The following is a 24,868-nucleotide window of genomic DNA, read 5'->3' as shown; positions in this document are numbered from 1 at the left end:
ATGATATGACCCTGGCCTCTTTGAGTCTCTGAGTGAATTAAATCTGTTTCACAGAGAGCCAAAGATGGGTCATATATTTCAGGGCAGCCTCATTGACTGCCTATGATGCTACTCTGTATGCTATTGGACTCAGAAATTATAATCTGGGCTCTAGTCATGATAGACAGATTTGGCTGTTTTAAATATTTAAAGATATACGTAACTGTATTTGTATAATTACAATGGATAACATTGAAAGGCATGTGAGAGGCACATGAAGAGATTTTCAAGACACATTTTTATGTTAAAGTATTTATCCTTACACTATGTATGTAAAAGCCCAATATATAAAAATAGGTGAAAGCAAACTTCTCTGGATAAAGAGGAAGGTTGGGGACCCCTGAGGCATGTATGTGGAACTCTAGCTCCTGTAATTTGAAAACTGTTTTCCAAGGGTACCATTTCTAGCTTGCTGGTGAGTATTTGGCATGGACATAGGGTAGAAAGCAGCAGATGTGTCATGGAAGAATAAAAAAGGCTATCCACAGAGAGATTCCTGGTATGAGACACAATAACTCTGCCAATTTTGCTGCAGATGTACAGTTTCCACTTTCCAAAGATCCAAGTCTAAGAATTAATCTTGTGTTTATGGTCAGCTCACATACTTGGCACGCTGACTAATCCTGCTTAGACTGGAACTAAAAGAATAGGAATAAAATCATTGTCACGTGCGCAGCTCATTGTAGGATTTTTGCTAGTTGAAAATGCAGCTTACACCTCAATTTGTGAAGTGGTGAGGTCTTGGTGGAGAGAGTGTAACACAAAGAAGTAAGATGTTTTATTTAGAGAGACTGCACAGGACAAAAAGAGCTTATACATTTATAATATAACATAATTTCTAAGGGAATTTTCTCAAACCACCTTGAAGACTTTCAATCCTCTATTGTTTATTTTAAATAATAGAAAATAAAGGTGAACTAGCAAATGCCTCTTTAATTCAGTCTGAATTAATCAACTTGATAATGTAAGCTGAAAAGCATATATTTCAGAACCTGAGCTATCTAGATTGGCTGAATACAAAACTAATTAATCAGACAATTTTCAAATGCCATGTGTACTGGCTGGCAATAAAGATTTCCTGTCATATAATCAATCGCATTTTCATGAAAATTTACCTAGCTGTTTTCCTTCCCCTTGGAAAGCCTGTCCCTCATTTTCATATATCAAAACCTTATCCACCTTTAAATACCCAAACCAAATCAATTTTTTATTCATTCTTTGAAGTAGAAGTAAATATTGTACTCATTATCACTTTACATCTTATGTTTGTGTTCCTTTCTAATTTCTCCTCCTAATCGATTAGCTCCTTGAAAACACTATCAATATCTGGCTTTTAAGTACCTCCCCTATGCAGTGGCTTTTAAGTTATGCATTCTGAATTAGCCCTGAGGATTTCTGCAATTCTTCAGGACATATTTCTTTCAAAAATTTTAAATATCTTTTACAAATACTTAAAGCTCATAGATTATTTCCTAATTTTATACATTATCTCTTTCCACCAATAATTAAATGATATGACATATATGGTGACATAATTTTCTACTTCTAATTATACTTTAGTAAGACTGAGTACAAATAAGAATCAAAATGTACTGAAAATAAGAGTCAACCCATTTTATCTATTAGCCCCATTTTATAGATGGTGAAATGGAGTCAAAGTCACTCAGCTAATAGTTGAAAGTACCAAGATTACTCAAAACTTTCTGTTATGTTCCACAACTTTGGTCACAGGACATAGAAAACAAACAGTTTCTCTAATAATAAATAATACATCTCCAAACTACTGATTGGACTTCTGAAAAACAGAAGGCATTCCAATGAGAGGTTGAAGCGAATTGGGATTGCTTGGGCCTGCTGTTCATCACCATCACATTCACAACCAATGCTCGTGTGTTTATAATGACCCATTTCTGTGTTATCCATAGAAAAGAGTCATATGCTAAGATAAAATGTATAGACAATTATGTTGTAAAAGTGAAAATCTACATTAACAAACTAAAGAAATGAGGAAAAGTATTTCTCTTTCTCTTTCTTTTCTTTCTTTACTTCTTCCCTTTCCTCTCTCCTTTCTTCTGTACCTACTTCTCTATCTACGTCCTATTATCTACTTACCTATATACCTATCTTCCAGATATTTCCCCAGAGAACAAAACATAAGGCTTAATTTTCCTACTAAATATTGACATTAAATAGATAACATTAGACTTATTGATGTAGTAAGAAGGAAACCAAAGGTAAATGGAATTAAAACAGAAGTCATAGTATACAGAAGAGAGTCTTCCTATGAGTTATTTCTTTTTTATCCTTACCTATTTAAATATTTTATAATTATGACTGTGGGAAAGTTTAGATGGAAGGAAAAAGAAATGCACCAAGTAAGTTTAATTACCTGGAAGAGTATCCAACTTTTTTTCCTTTCCAACTCTTACTTAAATTCAGAGGGCACATGTGCAAATTTATTACATGGGAAAACTGCATGCTTTGGGTATTTGGTGTACAGATTATTTCGTCACCCAGGTAACAAGTATAGTACTCAATAGGTAGTTTTTGATTCTCACCGTCCTCCCACCCTCCACTCTTAAGTAGGCTCTAGTGTCTACTGTTCCCTATTTTGTGCTTATTTGTACTCAGTGTGTAGCTCTCACTTACAAGTGAGAACATGTAGTATTTGGTTTTCAGTTCCCGTGCTAGTTTGCACAGGATAATGGCCTCCAGTTCCACGCATGTTGCTGCAAAGGTCACGATCTCATTCATTTTTATGGCTGTGTAGTATTCCATGATATATATGTACCACATTATCTTTATCCAATCTCCCATTGATGGGCATTTAGGTTGATTCCTTGTCTTTGCTATTGTGAACAGTGCTGCAATGAACATATATATGCATGCATGTGTCTTTATGGCAAAACAATTTATATTCTTTGGATATGCGCCCAGTAATGGGATTGGTGGGTTGAATTGAGGTTCTGTTTTAAGTTCATTGAGAACTCTCCAATCTGTTTTCCACCATGGATGAATGAACATACATTCCTACCAGCAGTGTATGAGCATTCCCTTTTCTTCACAACCTCATCAGGATTTGTTATTTTTTAACTTTTTACTAGTAGTCATTCTGATACCACAGTGAGATGGTATCTCACTGTGGTTTTGATTTTCATTTTTCCAATGATTAGTGATGTTGAGCATTTTTCTTTATGCTTGTCAGCTGCTTGTATGTCTTCTTTTGAGAAGTGTCTGTTCATATGCTTTGCTCATTTTTAATGTTTTTTTTTTTTTTTTGGCTTGTTAATTTATTTAAGCTCCTTATAGAGTCTGGATATTAGACCACTGCCAAATGCATAGTTTGCAAACATTTTCTCCTATTCTGTAAGATGTCTGTTTACTCTGACAATAGTTTCTTTTGCTGTGTAGAAGCTCTTTAATTAGTCCTACTTTTCGTTTTTAGTTTTTGTTGCAATTGCTTTTTTTTTTCCTCATAAAAACTTTGTTTTTCCTCATAAAAACTTTGCCAGGGCCTATGTCTAGAATGGTTTTTCCTAGGTTTCTTCTAGGGTTTTATAGTGTTAGGTTTTACATTTAAGTCTTTAATCCACCTTGAGGTGATTTTTATAGCAGTGAAAGGAAAGGGTCCACTTTTAAGCTTCTGCATATGGCTAGCCAGTTATTCTAACACCACTTATTGACTAGGAAGTTCTTTCCCTTCCTGCTTGTTTTTGTTGACTTTGTTGAAGATCAGATGGTTGTAGGTGTGTGGCTTTATTTCTAGGTTCTCTAATCCATTTCATTGGTCTATGTGTCTGTTTCTGTACCAGTACCATGCTGTTTTGATTACTGTAGCTTTGTAGTATAGTTTGAGGTTGGGTCCTGTGATGCTTCTGGCTTTGTTCTTTTTGTTTAGGATTGCTTTGACTACTCAGACTTTTTTTTTGGTCTAAATGAATTTTGAAATTGTTTTTTTCTAATTCTGTGAAAAATATTGCTGGTAGTTTGATAATAATAGGATTTAAACTGTAAATTGCTTTGGTAATATAGCCATTTTAACAATACTGATTCTATCCATGAGCATGGAATATTTTTCCATTTGTTTGTGTAATCTCTGATTTCTTTCAGCAGTATTTTGTAATTCCTGTTCTAGAGAAATTTCAGCTCCCTCATTAGCTGTATTTCTAGGGTTTTTCTTGTGTGTGTGTATGTGGCTATTGTGAATGGAACTGTGTTCTTGATTTGGCTCTCAGCTTGGATGCTATTGGTGTATAGAAATGCTACTGATTTTTGTATATTAATTTTGTATCCTGAAACTTTGCTAAAATTGTTTATCAGATCTAGGATCTTTTGGGCAGAGACTATAGTGTTTTCTCTGTATATGATCACATCACATGTGAACAGAGATAGACTTTCTCTCTTCCTATTTGGATGTCTTTTATTTATTTCCCTTGCTTGATTGTTTGGTTAGGACTTCTAGTACTAAGTTGAATAGGAGTAGTGAGAGTGAGCATCCTTGTCTTGTTCTGGTTCTCAAGGGGAATGCTTCCAGCTTTTGCCCATTCAGTATGATATTGACTGTGGATTTGTCATAAGTCATTCTTATTATTTTGAAGTCTGTTTCCTTAATGCCTAGTTTGTTTAGGGTTTTTAACATGAGGCAATGTTGAATTTTATTGAAAGCCTCTTCTGCATCTTTTGAGATGATCATATGACTTTTGTATTTAGTTGTTTTTATGTGGTGAATCCCATTTATTGATTTGCATCTGTTAAACCACCTTGCATCCTAGGAATAAATCCTACATGATAATCCTGAGATAGCTTTTTGATATGCTGCTGGATTTGATTTGCTAGTATTTTGCTGAGGATTTTTACATCTATGTTCATCAAGATATTGACCTGAAGTTTTCTCTTTTCTTGGTTGTGTCTTTGCCAGGTTTTAGTATTGGAATGATGCTGGCCTCATTGAATGAGTATGGGGCAGTCCCTCCTCCTCAATTTTTCGAATAGTTTCAATAGGATTGGTACTAACTCTTTTTTACACAACTGATAAAATTTGGCTGTGAATCCATCTGCTCCAGGGCCTTTTCTGGTTGATAGGCTTTTTATTACTGATTCCATTTCAGAACTCATTATTGGTCAGTTCAGGGTTTCAGTTTCTTCCTGGTTCAATCTTGGTAGTTTGTATGTTTCTGGGAATTTATTCATTTCTTCTCGGTTTTCTAGTTTGTGTGCATAGAAGTCTCTGTAATAGTCTCTGAGGGTTATCTGGATTTCTGCAGGGTCGGTGGTAATGCTCACTTTGTCATTTCTGATTGTGTTTATTTGAATCTTCTCACTTTTCCCCTTATTAGTCTAGCTAGTGGTCTCCCAATCTTATTTATGCTTTCAAAAAACAAACTCTGTTTCATTGATCTTTTATATGGTTTCTCATCTCTCAATTTGATTCAGTTCAACTCTGATTCTGGTGATTTTTCTTCTGCTGGCTTTTGGGTTGGTTTACTCTTGTTTTCCTAGCTTCTCTTGGTTGTTAAATTGATAATTTCTAACTTTTTGATCTGGATGTTTAGCACTATACACTTTTTTCTTAACACTACTTTAGCTATGTCCCAGAGATTCTGGTATGTTATTCCTTTCCTTTTAAATTTTTCAAAGGGTTACTTGATTTCTGTCTTAAATTCATTGTCAAAAGTCGTTCAGGAGCAGATTGCTTAATTTCCATGTAATTGTATAGTTTTGAGAGATCATCTTAATTTCTAATTTTATTGCACTGTTGTTTGAGAGTGTGGTTGGTATGATTTCAAATTTTTTGAATTCGTTGACAATTGTTTCGTGGCTGATCGTGTGATTGATTTTAGAGTATATGCCATGTGCAGATGAGGAGAATGTATATTCTGTTTGTGTTGGGTTGAGTGTTCTGTAGATGTCTGTTAGGTCCTTTTGGTCAAATGTAGAGTTTAGGTCCTGAACATCTTTGTTAGTTTTCTGCCTCAATGATCTGCCTCAGTGGGATGGTGATATCTCCCACTATTATTGTGTATTTATCTATGTTTTTTCATAGGTCTCTAAGAAATTGCTTTATAAATCCGGATACTCCAGTCTTAGGTGGATATATGTTTAGGATAGCTAAGTCTTGTTGAGTTGAACCCTTTATCATTATATAATGCTATTGGGGTTTTTATGAACATTGTTTGTTTAAAGCCTCTTTTATCTGAAATTACAATAGCAACCCCTGCTCTTTTTTGTTTTCCATTTTTTTGGTAGATTTTTCTCCATCCCTTTACTTTGAGCCTATGGGTGTCATTGCATGTGAGATGAGTCTCTTAAAGACAGCTTCCTGCCTTTTAAGTGGGGCATTTAGCCCATTTACATTCAAGGTTGATATTGATATGTGCGATTTTATCCTGTCATTGTGTCTTTAGCTGGTTGTTATGCAGACTTGATTGTGCAGTTACTTTATAGTGTCTATAGTTGATGTACTTAAGTGTATTTTTTGTGTTGGCAGGTATTGATCTTTCATTTTCATGTTTAGCACTCCCTTAGGGACATCTTGAGACGCAGGTCTAGGGTAACAAATATCCTTAGCATTTGCTTGTCCGAAAGGATATAATTTTTCCTATGCTTATGAAACTTAGTTTGAGGGGGTATGAAATACTTCTTTGGAATTTCTTTAAGAATGCTGAATATAGCCCCCCAATGTCTTCTGGCTTGTAGAGTTTCTGCTGAATGGTCTACCGTTAGCATAACGGGATCCCCTTTGTAGGTGACCTGCCCCCTCTCTCTAGCTGTCTTTAATATTGACTTTGGAGAATCTGATGACAGTGTGGTTATCTTGTATAGTATCTCCCAGGGGAGATATTAAGACTGCTGATTATATTAGGAAATTCTTATAGTGAATTTTGCAGCTCCATCAGATCACTTTGATTCTTTCTTAAAACGGCTATTTTGTCTTTTAGCTCTTGTATCATTAGATTCCTTGGGTTCCTTGGATTGGCTTTTGACTTTCTCCTGAATTTTCATCTTTTTTTTCCTATCCAGATGCCAAATTCTTTATCTGTCATTTCAGCCACATCAGCCTGGTTAAGAACCATTGCTGGGGAGCTAGTGTGGTTGTTTGGAGGTAGTAAGACACTCTGGCTTTTTGAGTTGCCAGAGTTCTTATGCTGGTTCTTTCTCATCTGCATGAGCTAATGTTCCTTTAATCTTTGAAGTTGCTGTTGTTTGAATGGCATTTTTTTGCTTTTATATTCTTTCATGCCCTTGAGGCTTTGAGGATTTGACTGTGGTATACATTGGGGTCAGTCAAAGTCAACTGGGTTCATTTCTGGAAGATTTCAGGGGGTCAAGGCTTAGATTGGCATTCCTAGATTGCATGCTCTAACCCTGGGACCTGGTACAAGGCCCATTACTTTGTTTTCTTTCTCCTCAAGGGTAAGCACCTGCTGCACTGGAGGGGTGAAGGTTTTCTGGTAACAACACTCTGATGGAGAGTGCTGGCCAAAGCGCTTTGTTGGGGCAGTGGCTGATGGCAGCAATGAGGTGGTGTCTACGTGTGCTGGTGGCAGCAGCAGCCGTGTGGGGTGACTATTGTCCTTGTCTTTAAAGAAAGACATTGTAATTTCTCTTTTATTTAAATCTTGGTCCTTTTGATATTAATTTGCCACAACAATAATAAATGGGATAACATATATAAACTAACATATATGACACTGGTCCCTTGGTAGGCATTCAAAATTATTATTCACTTTTCTCTTCTACATTCAGTTCTGGTTTTGAGTACCACTGTTTAAGAAATCATGTGTCTGGTTGCTTTAGATCAATGATTCCCAAATATGGACACATTACAAAATATAGGTGCTTTGACCCTGCCTCAAACTTACTAAATTAGAACTTCTAAGAGTAGGAACAGAACAAACACCTTAAAAACAAACAGAGCAACCAACCAAACTTTCTGGTTAAGAATTTGTCTTAGTCAGTCATAACAGCCTGCATTCCCATGCACTCCCACCACCATTAAACTGTAATCTCCATGGTATCAGGGACTTCGGCTTTCTTTTTCATCACTGTCCAGTGCGTAGAATATGGTTTGATATAGGTGAGCACTCAATAAATCATTACTGAAGGTTGGGTCAGGCAGCCATCTGCTTGCCTCTGAGCTAAGTTAATTCCAGTCACATCTGTGATATTCTATTTTTTGTCAGGTTTCTGACATGAAATCAGATATTCTGGACTCAGCTCAGTCTTTCTCTCTGTCCAGGAGGATTGAAAACAATATGTTATCCAAGGAGCATGAAATTCTAAATCTCTCTCTGCCTCAGAACAGCAACCTCCTTAGTTATAAAACTTATTTCCTCTCTTTTTTTCCTTTCTTGTACAAAGTCATTTCTATTTTTATGTAGTAATCAATTAAAGGTATGTTGCTTTTTAATGAATTTATTTATTTATTTTTGAATTCATTTATTTCTATAGAAAGACTTTTACTGCTGCCTTACACAGAGGAAATCAATATTTTTCTTAAAGCCTTCAAGTCAAATTTAGGGCAATAAGTAAAGAGGAAACTGGGCAAAAAAACTTACGTTTTGTCCAAAAAATCCATGAGAGGTCTTAACACAATCTCCGCATCCATTGCTGCACTGTTCTTATTAGATGTGGTGTTTCCATTTGCTCTCATTTGATTTAGTTCAAAACTCATCTGTTTTATACACTCTTCAATTATAACCTGGAAACTAAAAATAAAGAATATAAATTCTAGAATATAAGAATACGTTTTGCCTGATCCTGTTTCAATTTCACCCTAGGATTCTAATCTGTTTCAATTGGTATGAATTCCCCTGCTCATGAGTTTTCAAATTCATTGTTTAACGGCAAAAATTTTTGTTGCAATGAAATCTTACGTGTAATACTAATAAGTAAGGCAGATAAAAGTACTGTTCTTCAGGTTGAATTAATTTGAGTGGAGGTTCATTCAGTCCCCACATCTGATAGCCACAGTTGAGAGGTTCCTCTGACCATGGTTTGGGAAAACGACCTCTCTAGAAAGACTCTTGCAGTATTTGGTTTTCTGTTTATGTGTTAGTTTGCTAGTGATAATGGCCCCCAGCTCCATCCATGTGCCTGCAAAGGACATGATGTTGTTCCTTTTTATGACTGAATCGTATTTCATGGTGTATATGCACCATATTGCTTTACCCAGTTAGGTTGATTCCATACTTTGCTGTTGTGAATAGTGTTGCAATGAGCATATGCCTGCATGTGTCTTTATGGTAGAACGATTTATATTCCTTTCAGTATATAGCCAGTAATGGGATTGCTGGGTCAAATGGTATTTCTGTCTTTAGGTCTTTGAGGAATTGCCACACTGTCTTCCACAATGGAGCTAAATGATGAGAACACATGGACACATGGAGGGGAACAACTCACAGTGGGGTCCACTGGAGGGTAGAGGGTGGGAAGAGGGAGACGATCAGGAAAAACAACTAATGGGTAGTAGGCTTAATACCTGGATGATGTGTTATAATTTGTATAACAAACCCCTGTGACACCAGTTTACCTATGTAATAAACCTGCACATATACCCCTGAACATAAAAGTTAAAAGAAAAATTATGTACTGCCACTGCCACCATATAAATCAACCATATGCTTAAAAGCATTGTGCTAAGTGACGAAGCCAGTCACAAAATACCACATATGACTCAATTTATATAAAATATCCAGAATAGGCAAATCCATAGAGACAGAAAGGAGATTAGTGGTTTCCTAGGGCTGGAAAGGAGAGTGGAATGGGATTTATTGCTAATGGGCATGGGATTTCTTTTTCGTGGTGATATCAGTGTTCTCAAGTTAGATTTTGGTGAGAGTTGCACAAATCTGTGAATATGCTAGAAACCACTAACCTGCATATTTTAAATGGGAGAATTTTATGGTATGTGAATTATATTTCAATAAAGTTTGTTGTTAAAAAATAAAAAAGAAACACTCTAGGCTTCTGGATATACCTTCTTCATTTGGATACTGTGACTCCACACCTTCTTGGCTTTCCTCTGATCTCACTGGCTGCTCCTTCTCAACTGCCTGACCTCTAACCATTGGAGTAAAGTTGCTGTATTTATCAAATGAAAGCACTGGACGCCAAGTTAAATTTGAATTTCAGATAGTGAATGTTTTAGTACAAACATGGTCATGTAATATTTGTAACACAATTATACTAAAAGTTATCCCTTATGTATCTAAAATTCAAGTTTAACGGAGGGTATTCTGTATTTTATTTGGAAATCCTACACAGTGATCTTCTGGGCTTGATCCTTGGACCACTTCGCTTCTCCATCAACAATCCCTTTCTTGGCAATCATATCTAGTCCCATGGCTTCCATAGCATCTATATACTGGTGGTCCCCAAATTCACATCTGCAGACCTGACTTCTAACGCAGACTCTAGACTATTTTATCTAACTGCCCATGCAATCTTTCCACTTCAAAGTCTGATGAGTTTCTCATACTCAACACCCAACCTATCAGCAAAATGTATCCTAAATCTGAGGATTTATTATTACTTCCGAAAATGCCGCTATAGATCCCTTTACCATCCTCCCACTTGAACCTGTGCAGTAATTTCCTAAATTGTCTCTGTTCAACCCCCTACAGATAGCCTTTTAAAATAAAAACCAGATCGTGTTTCTCCTTTGCTAAAAATCTTCAATAGCTTCCAACTCCACTTAGAAAAACTCTAGATGTATTTGACAGACCGAAAGCCCAGCATAATCTGGTGCTGGCAATCTCACTGATCTCATTTCTTGCCACTCTTCCTTCTGTTTCATTGCAGACCAGCCACAATAGACTTCTTGGTGTTCTTAGAATTCTCTGAGGACACTCTTATCTCATGGCCACTGTTACATTCTCTCTGCCATGGAAGGAAATTCTCATAGCTCTCTTGGTCCCTGGTTTATTTCAGGCATATACCAAATACCACTTCAGAGAAATCTTCCTTGTTCACTCAAGCTGAAATGGCATTCCTATCAATCTCTGTTCCCTTATTGTTCTTTTTTCCCCAATGGCATTCTTCATTATATGACGCACTGCATAATTTATTTGCTTATTGCCTGTGTCCCTCCCTCAAATGTAAGCCCCATGAGAGCAGGAATTTTGTTTTGTTCAGGGCTGCATGCCCATACCATGGCACAGGATGACATGCTTAGCACAAAGAGGTTGTGCAAGAAATATTGGGACAATAGTGAAAACTGCTGCATGATATACTTGAAATTTGCTAAGAGGACAGATCTTAAATTAATGTTCTCAGCACACACACATGCACACGCAAAAACACACAAATGACAACTCCATGGAGGTAATAGATACGTTAATTATCTGGAATGTGGTGACCATTTTATAATGGATATGTGTATCAAAACAAAGTTGTATACCTTAAATATACATAATTTTTATATGGTAATGATATCTCAATAAAGCTATTAAAAAGAAATATGACTTGAATGCATTAATGGACCATCTCCTTCCACCTACCTCTATTTCCTCATCCACTCTAAGAATTTAAATGTCGCGAAGAGTAATACTTTGTATTACTTTTTTCATTCTGTATATCCCCTACACCAGTTTTGATGGTTCTTTCCTAAGCAAGCAGTGGCAAGTAGTAGGATTTTCAAATCTTAGAGACTCTTAGCCTCACCACCATTTCTTTATATTGTCTGCTATTTCAGGTTTCCAACAATAGGAGTAATGATAACACATGTGGTGGGCAGGCAAGAAAAACCTACTTAGGAAAATGAAGATCAATGAAAGCTTGGAAAATGGTCAAATCATTGGAATGGTAATGAGGAGAAGGAGGGAATTCATTTTAGTATTGCAGTCAACTCAATCCCATTCCTCTCCTCCTCCACACACAATGATTATGTAGTTAGTATTTGAGAAGTATCCAAATGCATAAATTCCTCAGATTTTAAATAGAAGTTTAGGAATGTTCACCATATAATGCTTTTATTAAATAAAATATAGATGTTTATTTATTCATGCATGCATTCTACATATTTCCATGCCTAATATGGAAAAATTTTAATAAATGTTAAATTATCACAACTCGGGTTTTTTTCTTGATTCTGGGCCTTTAATAGCAGGGTTATACATATGTTTATTCATAATTTTGTGTACATATTCAAGGACTGATTCCACTTCTACCATCATGTTTGATCTGTCTCCATTTTTGGCTCCTGCATTCTTGGATTTCTTTCCTGTTGATGACACCATTCTTTCCCCTCTGGACTTGGCATTTACATTTGGTTCCTTGATCCTTGCATCTCAGCTGGCCCCTTTAATTTGTCTCATTTCTTGGCTCTCTGCGTATTTATGGGCTTTAAAGGAACATTCTCTTCCAAGCTGTCATCCAAGAGAGTCTAAATCCTTCATTATTTCACTTTTATCTGGCTGAAGCTGCCTTTGAACTTTGGTCAGGTAGAGGGTGCACGAGATGGTGGGGAAAATGAGGAAGGGGATGTTGTTTGTGGTGGAGTGTGTATTGAATCAAAGTAAAGGTAGTAGATACTTGAGGCAATTGAAAAGGAAGGTAAATCACGTTGAAAATATTTTGAACTAGTTGATTTACCACTGGGTCATCAATGATCATGCTGGCTGTAGTAAAAATCACCTTTGAAATGACTACTTTCTTATGCACTGATTTTCGAATCAGTGCATTAGGGTGGGGAGATAGACTGATTTTGCAGTGATTTTCTTTTGCACTGATTTTCAAATTAGAGCATTGGGGTAGGGGGACAGACTGGACAAGAGGTGTGATATTTATGTTCCTATTATGTAAAAAATCAGTTTTCTTTTTTATTTATTTATTTATTTATTTTTTATACTTTAAGTTCTAGGGTACATGTGCATAACGTGCAGGTTTGTTACATATGTATACTTGTGCCATGTTGGTGTGCTGCACCCATCAACTCGTCAGCACCCATCAATTCATCATTTATATCAGGTATAACTCCCAATGCAATCCCTCCCCCCTCCCCCCTCCCCATGATAGGCCCCAGTGTGTGATGTTTCCCTTCTCGAGTCCAAGTGATCTCATTGTTCAGTTCCCACCTATGAGTGAGAACATGCGGTGTTTGGTTTTCTGTTCTTGCGATAGTTTGCTAAGAATGATGGTTTCCAGCTGCATCCATGTCCCTACAAAGGACACAAACTCATCCTTTTTTATGGCTGCATAGTATTCCATCAGCTCTGACTTTACAGCAAAGACATCCTAACAGCTGCATATAGTAGAATTATTTGAGTTTTAATAACATAAAATCAAGTGGATTTTTACAATTAGTTATACACTTAATTCTAAAACTCTACACTGCCAATTTAGACCTTAAGAAGAGTAGGTTTAGACTAAAATTATGCATTTTGACTTCACAGCATGATCACATTGATTACTGGAGACTTTTCTACCCTGAGAGTATAATACAGACCTCATTAGTAGTGTGAGGAATCAAGCCATAGCAACATAAGAACAAGGATATCATAATTATACTTTTTATGAGGAAAGTGTGACGCGTGGCCCATGTATTCCAATAGTCCTAATAAACCCTAATTGAACAAAGTACTAAATTCTTTCCTATATTTAAAAAATCAAGAATAAATGGATTCTGGGTAGCCGAAGGTTTTACTATTTAGGTTAAAAGAGCTGACTTCATACAAATAAAGTTCTTCAAGTCTCCTCCGAAGGACACTACTCTTCTTTCATAACTGTGGTTTATCCAGGTATCTTTCAAATCAGAAACATATTCTAGACTTTATAACCTGAATATTCCACCTCCCCAAACAAAACAAAACAAAAAGCACTTATCCTCAGAATGATTTAGGTATTTTACAGAAAATAATTTAATTATATTTTACTTATATTCTAGTTTCTACTCTGTTTAGCCATTTTATTTTCCATAAAGTTCTGGACAACTCGAGCTATTCCTGACCTCTTTTTTTTCTCCCCCTAACTTTGCTAAATAATCTCTAATGTTGCCTCCGTGGCTGAAGGCAACAGTCTTTCTGCTAACCACATGTTAATTTGCAACTGGAACAAAGAGAGGCAGCCTGAAATGACTCAGCAAAGGCCTCTTCATCTCTCAGTGTCACCCCAAGTCAGAGTCAATGAACCCCACATCTCTGGAACAATCTATGTCTTTCCAATTTCAGGTAAACAGAACCTTGAAATTGCTGACTAACATCCAGATGAAATAGACAGGATCATAGAGTCAGCTAACAACACTGCAGAGGCAGGGTGACTACCCTCGGCTCAACACAGCAAGGCTGCTCTGGCTCAGCAGTTGAGCCCTGCAGGTGAGTTCCATGAAGACAAGGCCACCTTGTTTAAGGAAGTTACGGACACACCTCTGATGATGAAGAGAAGTCTAAGTGGGAGATTATTCTTCACTCTGCATTATTCCTACATCTAAGAAGAAAAATATTATGCTTTCAGACTCTTTTGTCTTTCTCATTTAAAAAATGGCATAACTAATTGATAAATGTTTATCAATACTGGATCTTTCTAAAACACAACAATAGGTGATGAGTGGTGGCCAGAGATAGTCCCTACCTGAAGAGAGCCATCTTGTTTTTTTCTTTTTTTTTTTTAGACGGAGTCTCACTCTGTCACCTAGGCTGGAGTGCAGTGATGCAATCTTGACTCACTGCAAGCTCTGTCTCCCAGGTTCACGCCATTCTCTTGCCTCAGCCTACCGAGTAGCTGGGACTACAGGTGCGCACAACCACACCCAGCTAATTTTTTTTGTTTTGTTTTGTTTTTTGTTTGTTTTGTATTTTTAGTAGAGACGGGGTTTCACCATGTTAGCCAGGATGGTCTCGATCTCCTGACCTCATGATCCACCTGCCTCGGCCTCCCAAAGTGCTGGGATTACAGGCGTGAGCCACCGTGCCCAGCCCTGAAGAACAATCTTTATAGTCTCTTTTGAAAACTGAACACATATTTTAAAATAATACATGAATTATTGAACTACTATTTAAAGCAGATTCTATATTAATGAACCTCTTCAAAAATGTATTTTCGGCCGGGCGTGGTGGATCCAGCCTGTAATCCCAGCACTTTGGGAGGCTGAGACGGGCGGATCACGAGGTCAGGAGATCGAGACCATCCTGGCTAACACGGTGAAACCCCGTCTCTACTAAAAAAAATACAAAAAACTAGCCGGGCAAGGTGGCGGGCGCCTGTAGTCCCAGCTACTCGGGAGGCTGAGGCAGGAGAATGGCGTAAACCCGGGAGGCGGAGCTTGTAGTGAGCTGAGATCTGGCCACTGCACTCCAGCCTGGGCCACAGAGCAAGACTCCGTCTCAAAAAAAAAAAAATGTATTTTCTTTCCTATCTGTTTTAACATTTTGATGAGATGATAGTTTTTCCTACAGAACTGAAGTGAAATTTAACTAGGGTGAACTTACCTTTCTTTAGAATCATATCACAGATAAAGCCAGTTTTAATAAGCATTTAAAATATATAGATATATCAGTAGTTTCCAAACTCCTTTGCATGGGGTAGTTGTATTCAGATTGCTAAGCCCTAAATCCAAGAATCCTGACAATTTGGTATAGGGTTGTTGATCCAGCTATACTGAATGCAACCACATTGATATGTATGGTATGGATACAACTCAAACTTCTTATATATGTGAAGTTTTTCTCTTTTCTTCCCTCCCTCTCTAGTCTTTCAATAGCCAGTCACCAAGCTCTAAACACTAGAATTGCATATAGCTATGAGATACGGTTTCTGTCCTGAGTGTGGGAAAAAAACATGACTTAGAGGATAGTGTTATAGGTCTTATCCGGCCGAAGGATGCACAGAGTTCTAGGGAGTGCGTAGCGAGACAGCACTGTTAGATTGTGGTGTCATAACAGACGTTTCCGAGAAAATGACATTTAGATGGGGTCTTGAAGTTAAATAGATTTAGTCAGTCAGAGGAAACAGCATTGAAGGCAAGAATATTATGAGCTGACACCTAATTATCTAATTTAGATAATGACAACAGAGGTCACTTACCTTTCACCGTACGTGATGCTGAGCTCATCCAGGACTCCACTGAGCTTAACCTGCAGTTCTTTTAGAATAGTACTAGCTTCAGAATCTAGCTGCAGAGAGACCATAAACAATATTACTTTGGAGTTTTGAGAAAGCATGCCTCTGTTTCGCTTACAAGCATTTTGATTATTATATGGTAACTTCAAACAATACGTAAACTTTTTTTTCTTCTTTTGTTTTTTTGGTCTTTGAAATCAAATCTAAACATTTAGGAAACTTTAAAGAAACCGAGGGGTTCTCATAGACAAAAAATGATTTGAAATTCAAGGCATGCATACAAATAACAGCTAGGTAGCAAAGCCTTTGTTGGTTATAGCAATGAGAAGCAAGGCATGACAAAAATATCCTTCAGAACATGATAATTCCATAATTTCGAAAACCTTTTATACTTCAGCTGAATGTACGTGCTGCTTCAAAATATATTTAAATCTTCAATACCCCTGTAAATAAATAGGCACATTAAGAATAAAAATTGTTAAAAATTAACTTTTGAACATTGTGTTGTACATTATTTAAAGGTGTTTTCATATTTCCCCAACTTTGGAATTAAGAGTAATAGGATAGACAAGGTATCCAAGCACTCCCATGTTTTTCTGGAGACGATAGGCCTGACTTTTCTTCCTGGTTGCTAATTTACAGCTGAAAGTCAGGATAATAGATCTATTGTCTCAAGCAGAGAGAAATTCATGTAAATAGCAATTTGAAATATTCTCTGAAATTGAAATGTGACTCTTTCTTTCTTTCTACCTTTAGAAATTTAGTTTCCTACCATCACTGTCATTAGTTCTTGCCCAAGCTGATCTACTATTGAAAAGAAGAGGACAGGATAAAGCCAAGTTTAGGGAGTAAAACGAATTAAAGCATGATTTAGTATAAGTAAGAGAATCTAAGAATGCCAACTAGATATAGGACCTAATATCAGTTGAAAGTTCTGGGAGCCGATACAGAACCAAGAAGTGTCCCTATATGTGTGCATTGGATGTAAGTCCTATATTCCTCCAAAAGTACTTTCTGATACTAAGGAACTGCTAGGAAGAAGAATTATTTATACCTCTCTGCAGCTGGGTAACTCTAAGTTGTAGTAACATGACTAAAAACATTGGAATGAAAATCAAATATTGCATTTGGCATTTGAGACTTTATTAATTATATCAAACCAATCCTTTATATCAGTGTTAACTCAAATCCAGGTAATTTTCAGGATTGATTAGTTTCTGCCCTCTATCAGAGGCAATGTGATTTTTCTGGACTCCTTGTATCTTTTTTTTTTTTTCTGTCTTAGTAATCAGTTATGCTGACAGCTCTTGTCCAGACACACAGGCTACCATAACAGAGAGAGACTTCTGTAAGAGTGAGAAAATTAACATATCTGTGAGCCTCATACTTTCTAAGAGTTCTATTCAACTATAACCAGTTGCAGGGAAGTAATTCAGGAAGACAATTAGATAGCACATACTTATTTTAAAAAGACTTCAGATACGGATAGTGAATTTAATCACAATTTGCCTAACAAACGATCACTCCCTAACCCTTAACCAAGAAAACATATGTGGATTTTCCACTCCAATCTTAAGGAACCATGCAGGCTGAATTTTTTAAAATTATATTTTCTTGTTATTCTGCTAATTACAATTTTACCTTGATTTCATTGGATAAAAATGTTGGGGAAGAGGGATGAGAGATAAGTTCTCCCATTTGGCTTTCTTCAGGCTCTCCGCTTCCTCTACCACCTCCAAGGAAATCGCTCTGAAAGTAGCGTTTTCTTCAGGAAATGGGGGCTGCTTCTTATTTAAAATGTGTTTTGGTTTTCCTATTAGTTTAATATACACATTGAGGTAATTTGTTCACATTGAGGTAGGACTGTCACCAGATAATGACTTCAAAGTCATATAGAAATGGCTACATAGGTCACTTGCACAAAATTATGCTATTTTCTCATAAAATTATTTTAGTCCACCTTAGGTATTTGGTGAATAGATATTTCTTATCAAATAATTATTACTTGACAACCTAAAACTGCCAGACTACAGCGATTTGAACATTGGATGACAGTTTTAATTTCTGGATGCACAGCAGGTATGTTTCTAAGTAGGTGCAGATGGAATGTCTCTGTCATGTAACCAGTCCCTCCCACAAAAGGAAAAGTCTTAGTTTCAGCTAATTATTTGATGTTTATGTAATCTATATCACACCATTAAAACAGGCAAAGCGATTTTGAGACCGATGTACATGGCGCTTGTAAATTGCAGATCTTTTTCAATAATGAGCATAATGTACATAAATATCATACTTATCTAATAATAAAACAATCTCTTTAGGTAGTAAAACTACCAATTCTTGGGTTCTTCTGCATTACCTCATGTGTCCAAATTGAGGATGTTTTTCTTACTCCTACAAATTTTGTAAAATTTTAAGAAATAATAGATTGGGAGTTGAGAGCTCATTGCCTAAATTATCAATAGCATATTTTAAAAAATACTGGGTACTTTGTAAAGGTAAAAGGCAATCTATTTTTTCAAAGGTTTAAACCTTATCCTAGTTATGTGAGTAGTATAACATCAAAATTATCTTGAATCTTTTTGTATCATTATTTAGAGTTATTGTTAAAAGCAAAAAGTAAGAGGGAAAGAACAGAAAAATTTCAAATATTCATAAGTCACAGTTTAATTTATTCTAAAGTAGAAACTCACTTAGCATGTGTATCTGAACAACTTTATTGGCTGGCTAAATAAATAAAGTTTCTATGTAAAGAGGAATATACACAATGAAAATTTAAGGATTTTGAGTTAAATTCTGAATTTAAAATACAGTTTTTAAGACAGATTTAATTCCCCACTCTATGAAGGGCTTGAAAATGCCAAAATCTAGGCTGCCAAAATATGTATGGTTCAGATAATCAGAAAAACTATAATCTCACATAGGTATTAACTGAGTTTTATACCATTGAGGTATTTTATACCATTGAGCTGTGGTAATAGATATAACTTGTCTGGGAGAGACAGCTGGTAGGCAATACTTTTTTGTTGTTGTTGTTGTTAATTGAGACGGAGTCTTGCTCTGTTGCCCAGGCTGGAGTACAGTTACCCGATCTTGGCTCACTGCAACCTCCACCTCCTGGTTTCAAGCGATTCTCCTGCCTCAGCTTCCCGAGTAGCTGGGATTACAGGTGCCTCCCACCATGCCTGGCTAATTTTTTTGTACTTTTAGTAGAGACAGGGGTTTTAGCATGTTGGCCAGGCTGGTCTTGAACTCCTGACCTCAGGTGATCCACCCCCCCTTGGCCTCCCAAAGTTCTGGGATTACAGGTATGAGCCACCACACCTGACCAGCAAAGACATCTTTTAAGTTATTTTCCTTAAGGTTTGCTTTTCCTTTTTCTTTAAAAGATAATTCACTTATTACCTCCTTTTGAAAACTTTTGCCCAAGTGTAGCTTGCCCTAGGCAGTTAGTAGATCTAGCTTCTAAACTGACTATGCTTTTTACTATAACTGTATATGCAGTGTTCTCTCTAAATGTTCTCTTACACATCTACCTCTTCCATAGAACTCATTCATACCTTTCTGTCCTGGGTGTCTGTCCCAGTGTCCTGCATGCATGGGCATTTATCACATGTTGAGGAAGGAAGTGAGGATAGACAAAAGCATAACAGATTCCCTCACAGAAGCAGTCCCATATCATCTTCATCTCCTTGGACTGATACCTTGCATTAATTATGAATAGGATATTTTGCTCCAGAAGTCTTTTATTCCTTAAAAACCATATAGTCCAGAGTTATCAAGTTAATCCTAATTTCAAATCTCTCTCTCATTGCCAGACCATGTCAGGTATTTCCCTGCTATTTGTTTAGTTCAGAAGAATGGTTACCATACCTACACTGCATGTTTGTTTGTTTGTTTTCCAGAACAGATTCTTTCCCTAGAGATCTAAAGAAAATACATGTTATATATTCTCTTACAGCAGCCATTGTTAAACTGACCCTCAAGCTCTTGCTAGAGTTACAACCAATGGGTGGCAAAGTCATTTAAACTCTTTAGATAGCGCAATACAAACTCTTGAAAAATAGACTTTGCATAGAAGAAATTAAGGATCTTTAGTGTGAATTCTATTTCTTCTCCACAGTCTTTATTACTATCTCATTTCCTTCATTTCCTACAGGCTACTAAGCTATCTTTCCTGTGTTCAGCTCATCAGTGCTAGCAGTCTGTTATTTTCCGTAAAGAAGTGCAAATCAGGAAGGAAGGAAGGTAACTTCCTGGCCATCTCCCCAGGGGCCAAAATTTAATCCTTAGTCTGGTGGGTTTCAAACTCTCCAATATTTTTGCATTAAAACATTAATAAATAAAAATTTTACCTCTCGTTCTATGAAAAAGTCTTATTTCCAAGAAAAATGCTGTTTAACTTGCACTCTTGGTTCCTTCTTTTGGATTTTGTTCCATCAATTATCTCTTTCCCTTTTCATTCCCTCTACCATTAATTTTATTACCCTATCCTATAAATATGCTCAGGTAACATTTATGTTAAAATGAACAATAGACAATGAAAGAGAAGCCAAACTTATTTGGAACTACATTCTCATTGACATCTAGCCAATATCGTTCTTTCTTTTTATCTTCAAACTGCTTACAACAGTGTCAAACTTGTTGACTCCACATCCTTTTCTCCTAAACATTTATTAGTTCTCTGTAATGTGGTTTGCCTCTGCCATGGATATGCCACTGACATGTCTCCATATGGTCACCAATGATTTCTTAATTTCAAGGACCTTATATTTCTTAGCCTTCTTTCATTCTATTTTTCGCTGTTTCCCAAGGTCCTTCCCTGCTTCTCAAACTGCCTGTGATTTGTCTGTGTCTTCTGCTAACTTTCCTCCTCTGTCTACCTCTTAAATATTAGTGTCCTTCAATTCTCCTTTTTCAATCTTCTTTCCTTTTTACTCTATACTTCCCTTGAGCAATTAAATTCATGCCCACGGCTTCAACTATCACCCATATGCTAAAGACCCCAAATCTATTACCAATATTCTTAACAGCATGCCTGAGAATTCTGTCTGTTTCCAAGTACCTAGTAAACTTCCACTTTGATGGCCCATGCATACTTCAATTGTAGCATATCAAAGCACAACTTATTACCGTTCCTAATTTATTTATCTTCTCATTTCCTCTGATTTGGTTAATGGCCTACAATTGTTTAAGGCAGAAATGTGAAAGTCATCTTTGACTTTTGTTTTCTTCCTTCCATATTTACTTGGATACCAGATATGATTGGTGATTATCTCTGAAATGTTTTATCCACCTGTCTTGTCCTCTTCACTTCCAGATTCTGAATTTTTCTCCTCCAGCCCACTGTAATCATCTACACATTGTGTTCTTATTTCCTGTTTCCCCACTTTGTCCTCCTAACTGGTGTTATAAACCCAAATATGATCATGACACTTGCTTATCATCCTTCCAGCTTGCTTTCCACCAGGGAATTGCTTCAAGCAACTTCTCACAATCTTATCTGGGCTCTTGCTCGTTTTGTTTCTTTTCTTTTTAAAAGATCATTTTCCTTCAAATCTTCAACTTGACCAGAATCTTTTCATCTTATAAAGTCTACTTCAACTTAAAGTATATGACTGAGAATTCAGCAAAAATTCCCTAGTGAATCTAAAAGTAGTGTACTTTCCTGGAAATGCCCTAAATCACTTCATAAGCCTGTGGTGTCAGCATGAATACTGTGGTTTGTTGTCAGAAATAAAAGAATACATGGTTTTCTCTACTGGAAACAAATGTGCCCAGCTCTCACCATACTACCCTGTTTTTTGTTTCGTTTTAAAATGCCTCTTAAGGAGAAACTCCACAAACTTACATGACAATTTTCAGACAGACTATGGCATTTTCTTTATCCTATTCAGATTTGCATGAATATTATGCTAGAGGTATCAGTTGTATAAACTCATGTTTCTAACTTCTGGGTTTCAAAAAGTTGACCATCAATAGCTGTCTCCCATCCTAATTAAAGAGAGTATGCAGTAAATCCAACTGTCACTGTGCTTCGAATCAATGAAATGTCTTTGAGATATGTTAAATGAGGTTCTTCAGTCTAGACAACTGAAGAAAAAGAAAGAGATTGCCTTACATTTTATAATTCACTCAGTATAATTTTGAGTTAGTGAATATAAGGAATTTTGGATTTTTTCTGTTTCTATGAACTGTTTTTTTTAAAATTACACCTTCAAGCTTTATATGAGTCATGGGACATTCTTTTCTCTTAAACATTTTTTCTCTTCTTACCTACAACACATACGCTATTCCTCTGCTTCATGGATTGCTAACATGTGGATTGTCATTACAGTGACAGAAATTTAGAAATAAAAAAAAGAATTTCTGAAATCATATAGTTCAACTTCCTCGTTCTTCCAGATAATGCATAATATATTATCTTTAAAACTAAGGCACAGATAATGCGTTATGCTTTCAGAGCCACATGGGGACTGAAGAGCAGCATTCTTAGAAGCTATTTCCTCTGAAGAAATTCTCTTCTGCAAATGTTCATTAAAAAACATGAATCCCTGTTTTATAACAGTGCAAAAGGAACTTAGGGTTTATATGTTGCATCCATTGGCTAATTGTGAAAACGGACTGAGTAGGGATAAGTTAGGAATAGAATCAATGGGACACTTTGTGTTTAGAATTTTGTTCTGTCCTTTTCCCCTGTCCTACTCTGTCTGACCCATTTGGCTGTTGCTTCACATTCTCACGTGTTATAAACCACTGCTGGGCGATGTGAATATAGTCCACTCGGTCAACCGAATTCAGGACCTGTTGACCAGCAAGTGCTGGGGACAGAGTGTTCTCTGTGAGCCCTTATCTCAGGGTGCCTGAGGACTATTCTGCTAAGCAGGGCAAAAAAGAGAATTGACTGGGTTAAGGCAGTTAAATTTTACCAGTAACGGCATTGATTTATGGTTTGTTAGGACAGGCATGAGCAACTGAAAGTGATCACAAGACAATGAAACAGATTTATTATAGAAGACGGCAGTTAGAGTGAAACTGTCTTCCTCTCTCTCCTTGCTGTGGCATGTATCCTTTCTCTTTAAGTTTCTTAAGGTTCAGAGAGAGGTGAGTTTAAAAAGAGACTTGGCAGTATATGAGTAACTCTGTGAGCTCTCTCAAATGCTCTGGGAAATGAGGTTAACAAGCATCACTTGCCTGGGTCTGTATTTCATTTTGACATGGCTCGCCAACCACAAAACCTTTCAACCTCCTCGGTAGCGCCTTTTCTTAATCTCACAAATTTAGCAGTTAGCCAAACTTTATGTGGTAGTAGTGCTAAATTATTAAACATATTTATTAAATCACTTCAATATAATTTGCTTTATTGGCCCTTCTTATTCTCTTAATTTTCCATTAAGTTCAATTTATTAAATCTAATTGCAGAGATGGCAGAGATGGTTAGGAGGAGAGAGAAACCAGGCAGTCTCTGCATGTTGCCAGAATTAAAGGCCAGCACTTCAAACACTCAATTCTCCTTATTATCTGGTGCTATGAAGCTATCACTGGTTGCTTTTACCGACTTCAGCCAAATTACATTTCCCTTTTTACCTCTATTTACACAACAACAGGCGAGGTTTGAGTTTATTTCTGAACTGTTGTAGGATAAGTTGTAACAATGTAAACTTTCATCTGAAGGATATGTTCACATTTAGGAAGCGTTCTTGTTGTTTTTCTCTCACAAACCTTATCTCTTTAATTGCTCTGATTCCCCTAAAAGCTTCTAAGTTCTTTGATGGTAGGCTCTGCATCTTAGTAATTAATGTATCTCCAGTTCCTAATAAAATTTACAGCTCATAACAAGTGCTCAGCAAATAAATATTTGTTGAATGAATTAGTGAAGGAGTAAATTCTGTCATCATATTCAGTGTGCTCACATCGTTTCTTCATACAGCAGTCAGCCCCAAGGGGAAGAGATGCTTACGGTGGTGTGGAAAGACGTGGAACAGCTGGCTTCTGAATATCCTTCAGTAAGTGCTAAAAGGCATCTCTAGTCTAATTATTGTTTCACCAAGTCTCTTATACCTTGTAATCTCCTTGAGGCCCCAGGCGTTAAAAAATCTTTTTATTTTGTACCCCAACTTCTGCCCACCTGCAGATAAAATACATACAAGTAGGCAACAATGGATAGTCTAACGAAATAAAAAGAACTTTTCAAATTGCTTTAGAAAACAGTTTTAGAACTGAAAGAAAGATATGTGACAATTTGAAATGGTCTATTTTATTAGCTAATATATACTTTATAATTTACTTTATTCTATATTTTGTAATTCCTGAAAATATGAGAACAGTAGATTAATTCTTATTAACTTATTAACTAGTAACCTATATCTCTATATTAAGAAAAGGTGAGACAGATTAGAAACCTGAACGTAAAATTTGGCCGCTGTAGCTGGCATTACAGGTGCCCGCCACCGTGCCTGGTTAATTTTTGGTATTTTTTTGTAGAAACAGGTTTTTGCCCTGTTAGGCTGATTTCGAACTCTTGACCTCAGGTGATCCACCCACTCTGGCCTCCCAAAGTGCTGGGATTACAGGCATGAGCTACCACACCTGGCCTTATTCCTTTTCAAAAAGCATAGAGCAGCAATTCTCAAAGCATGGTCCCCAGACCAGTAGTATCAGCATCACCCAGAGATTCCTTAGAAACGCACATCACCTGGCCCTGCCCCAAACATACTGAATCAATACACTGGGGGTAGAGTTCAGTGATGTGTGTTTTCATAAACTCATCAGG

General features: G+C 36.7%; 1 protein-coding gene across 1 annotated transcript in view; it reads right to left on the bottom strand.

The window, feature by feature from the left end:
- UNC13C (unc-13 homolog C (C. elegans)) overlaps positions 1-24,868 on the bottom strand; it is a 408,420-nt gene that overhangs the window by 93,052 nt on the left and 290,500 nt on the right. The window contains exons 19-20 of the mRNA XM_011928645.1: positions 16,060-16,148; positions 8,598-8,747 (exon numbers count right to left, since the gene is read on the bottom strand). Coding sequence (XP_011784035.1) covers positions 8,598-8,747; positions 16,060-16,148 — 239 coding nt within the window. The remainder of the gene's footprint in view (positions 1-8,597; positions 8,748-16,059; positions 16,149-24,868) is intronic.

The sequence above is a fragment of the Colobus angolensis genome, unplaced genomic scaffold (assembly GCF_000951035.1).
Source record: "Colobus angolensis palliatus isolate OR3802 unplaced genomic scaffold, Cang.pa_1.0 Scaffold78, whole genome shotgun sequence".
NCBI classification, from domain to species: domain Eukaryota; kingdom Metazoa; phylum Chordata; class Mammalia; order Primates; family Cercopithecidae; genus Colobus; species Colobus angolensis.
Note: the sequence above shows the minus strand (reverse complement) of the source record. Positions and strands in the feature narration are given on the sequence as shown.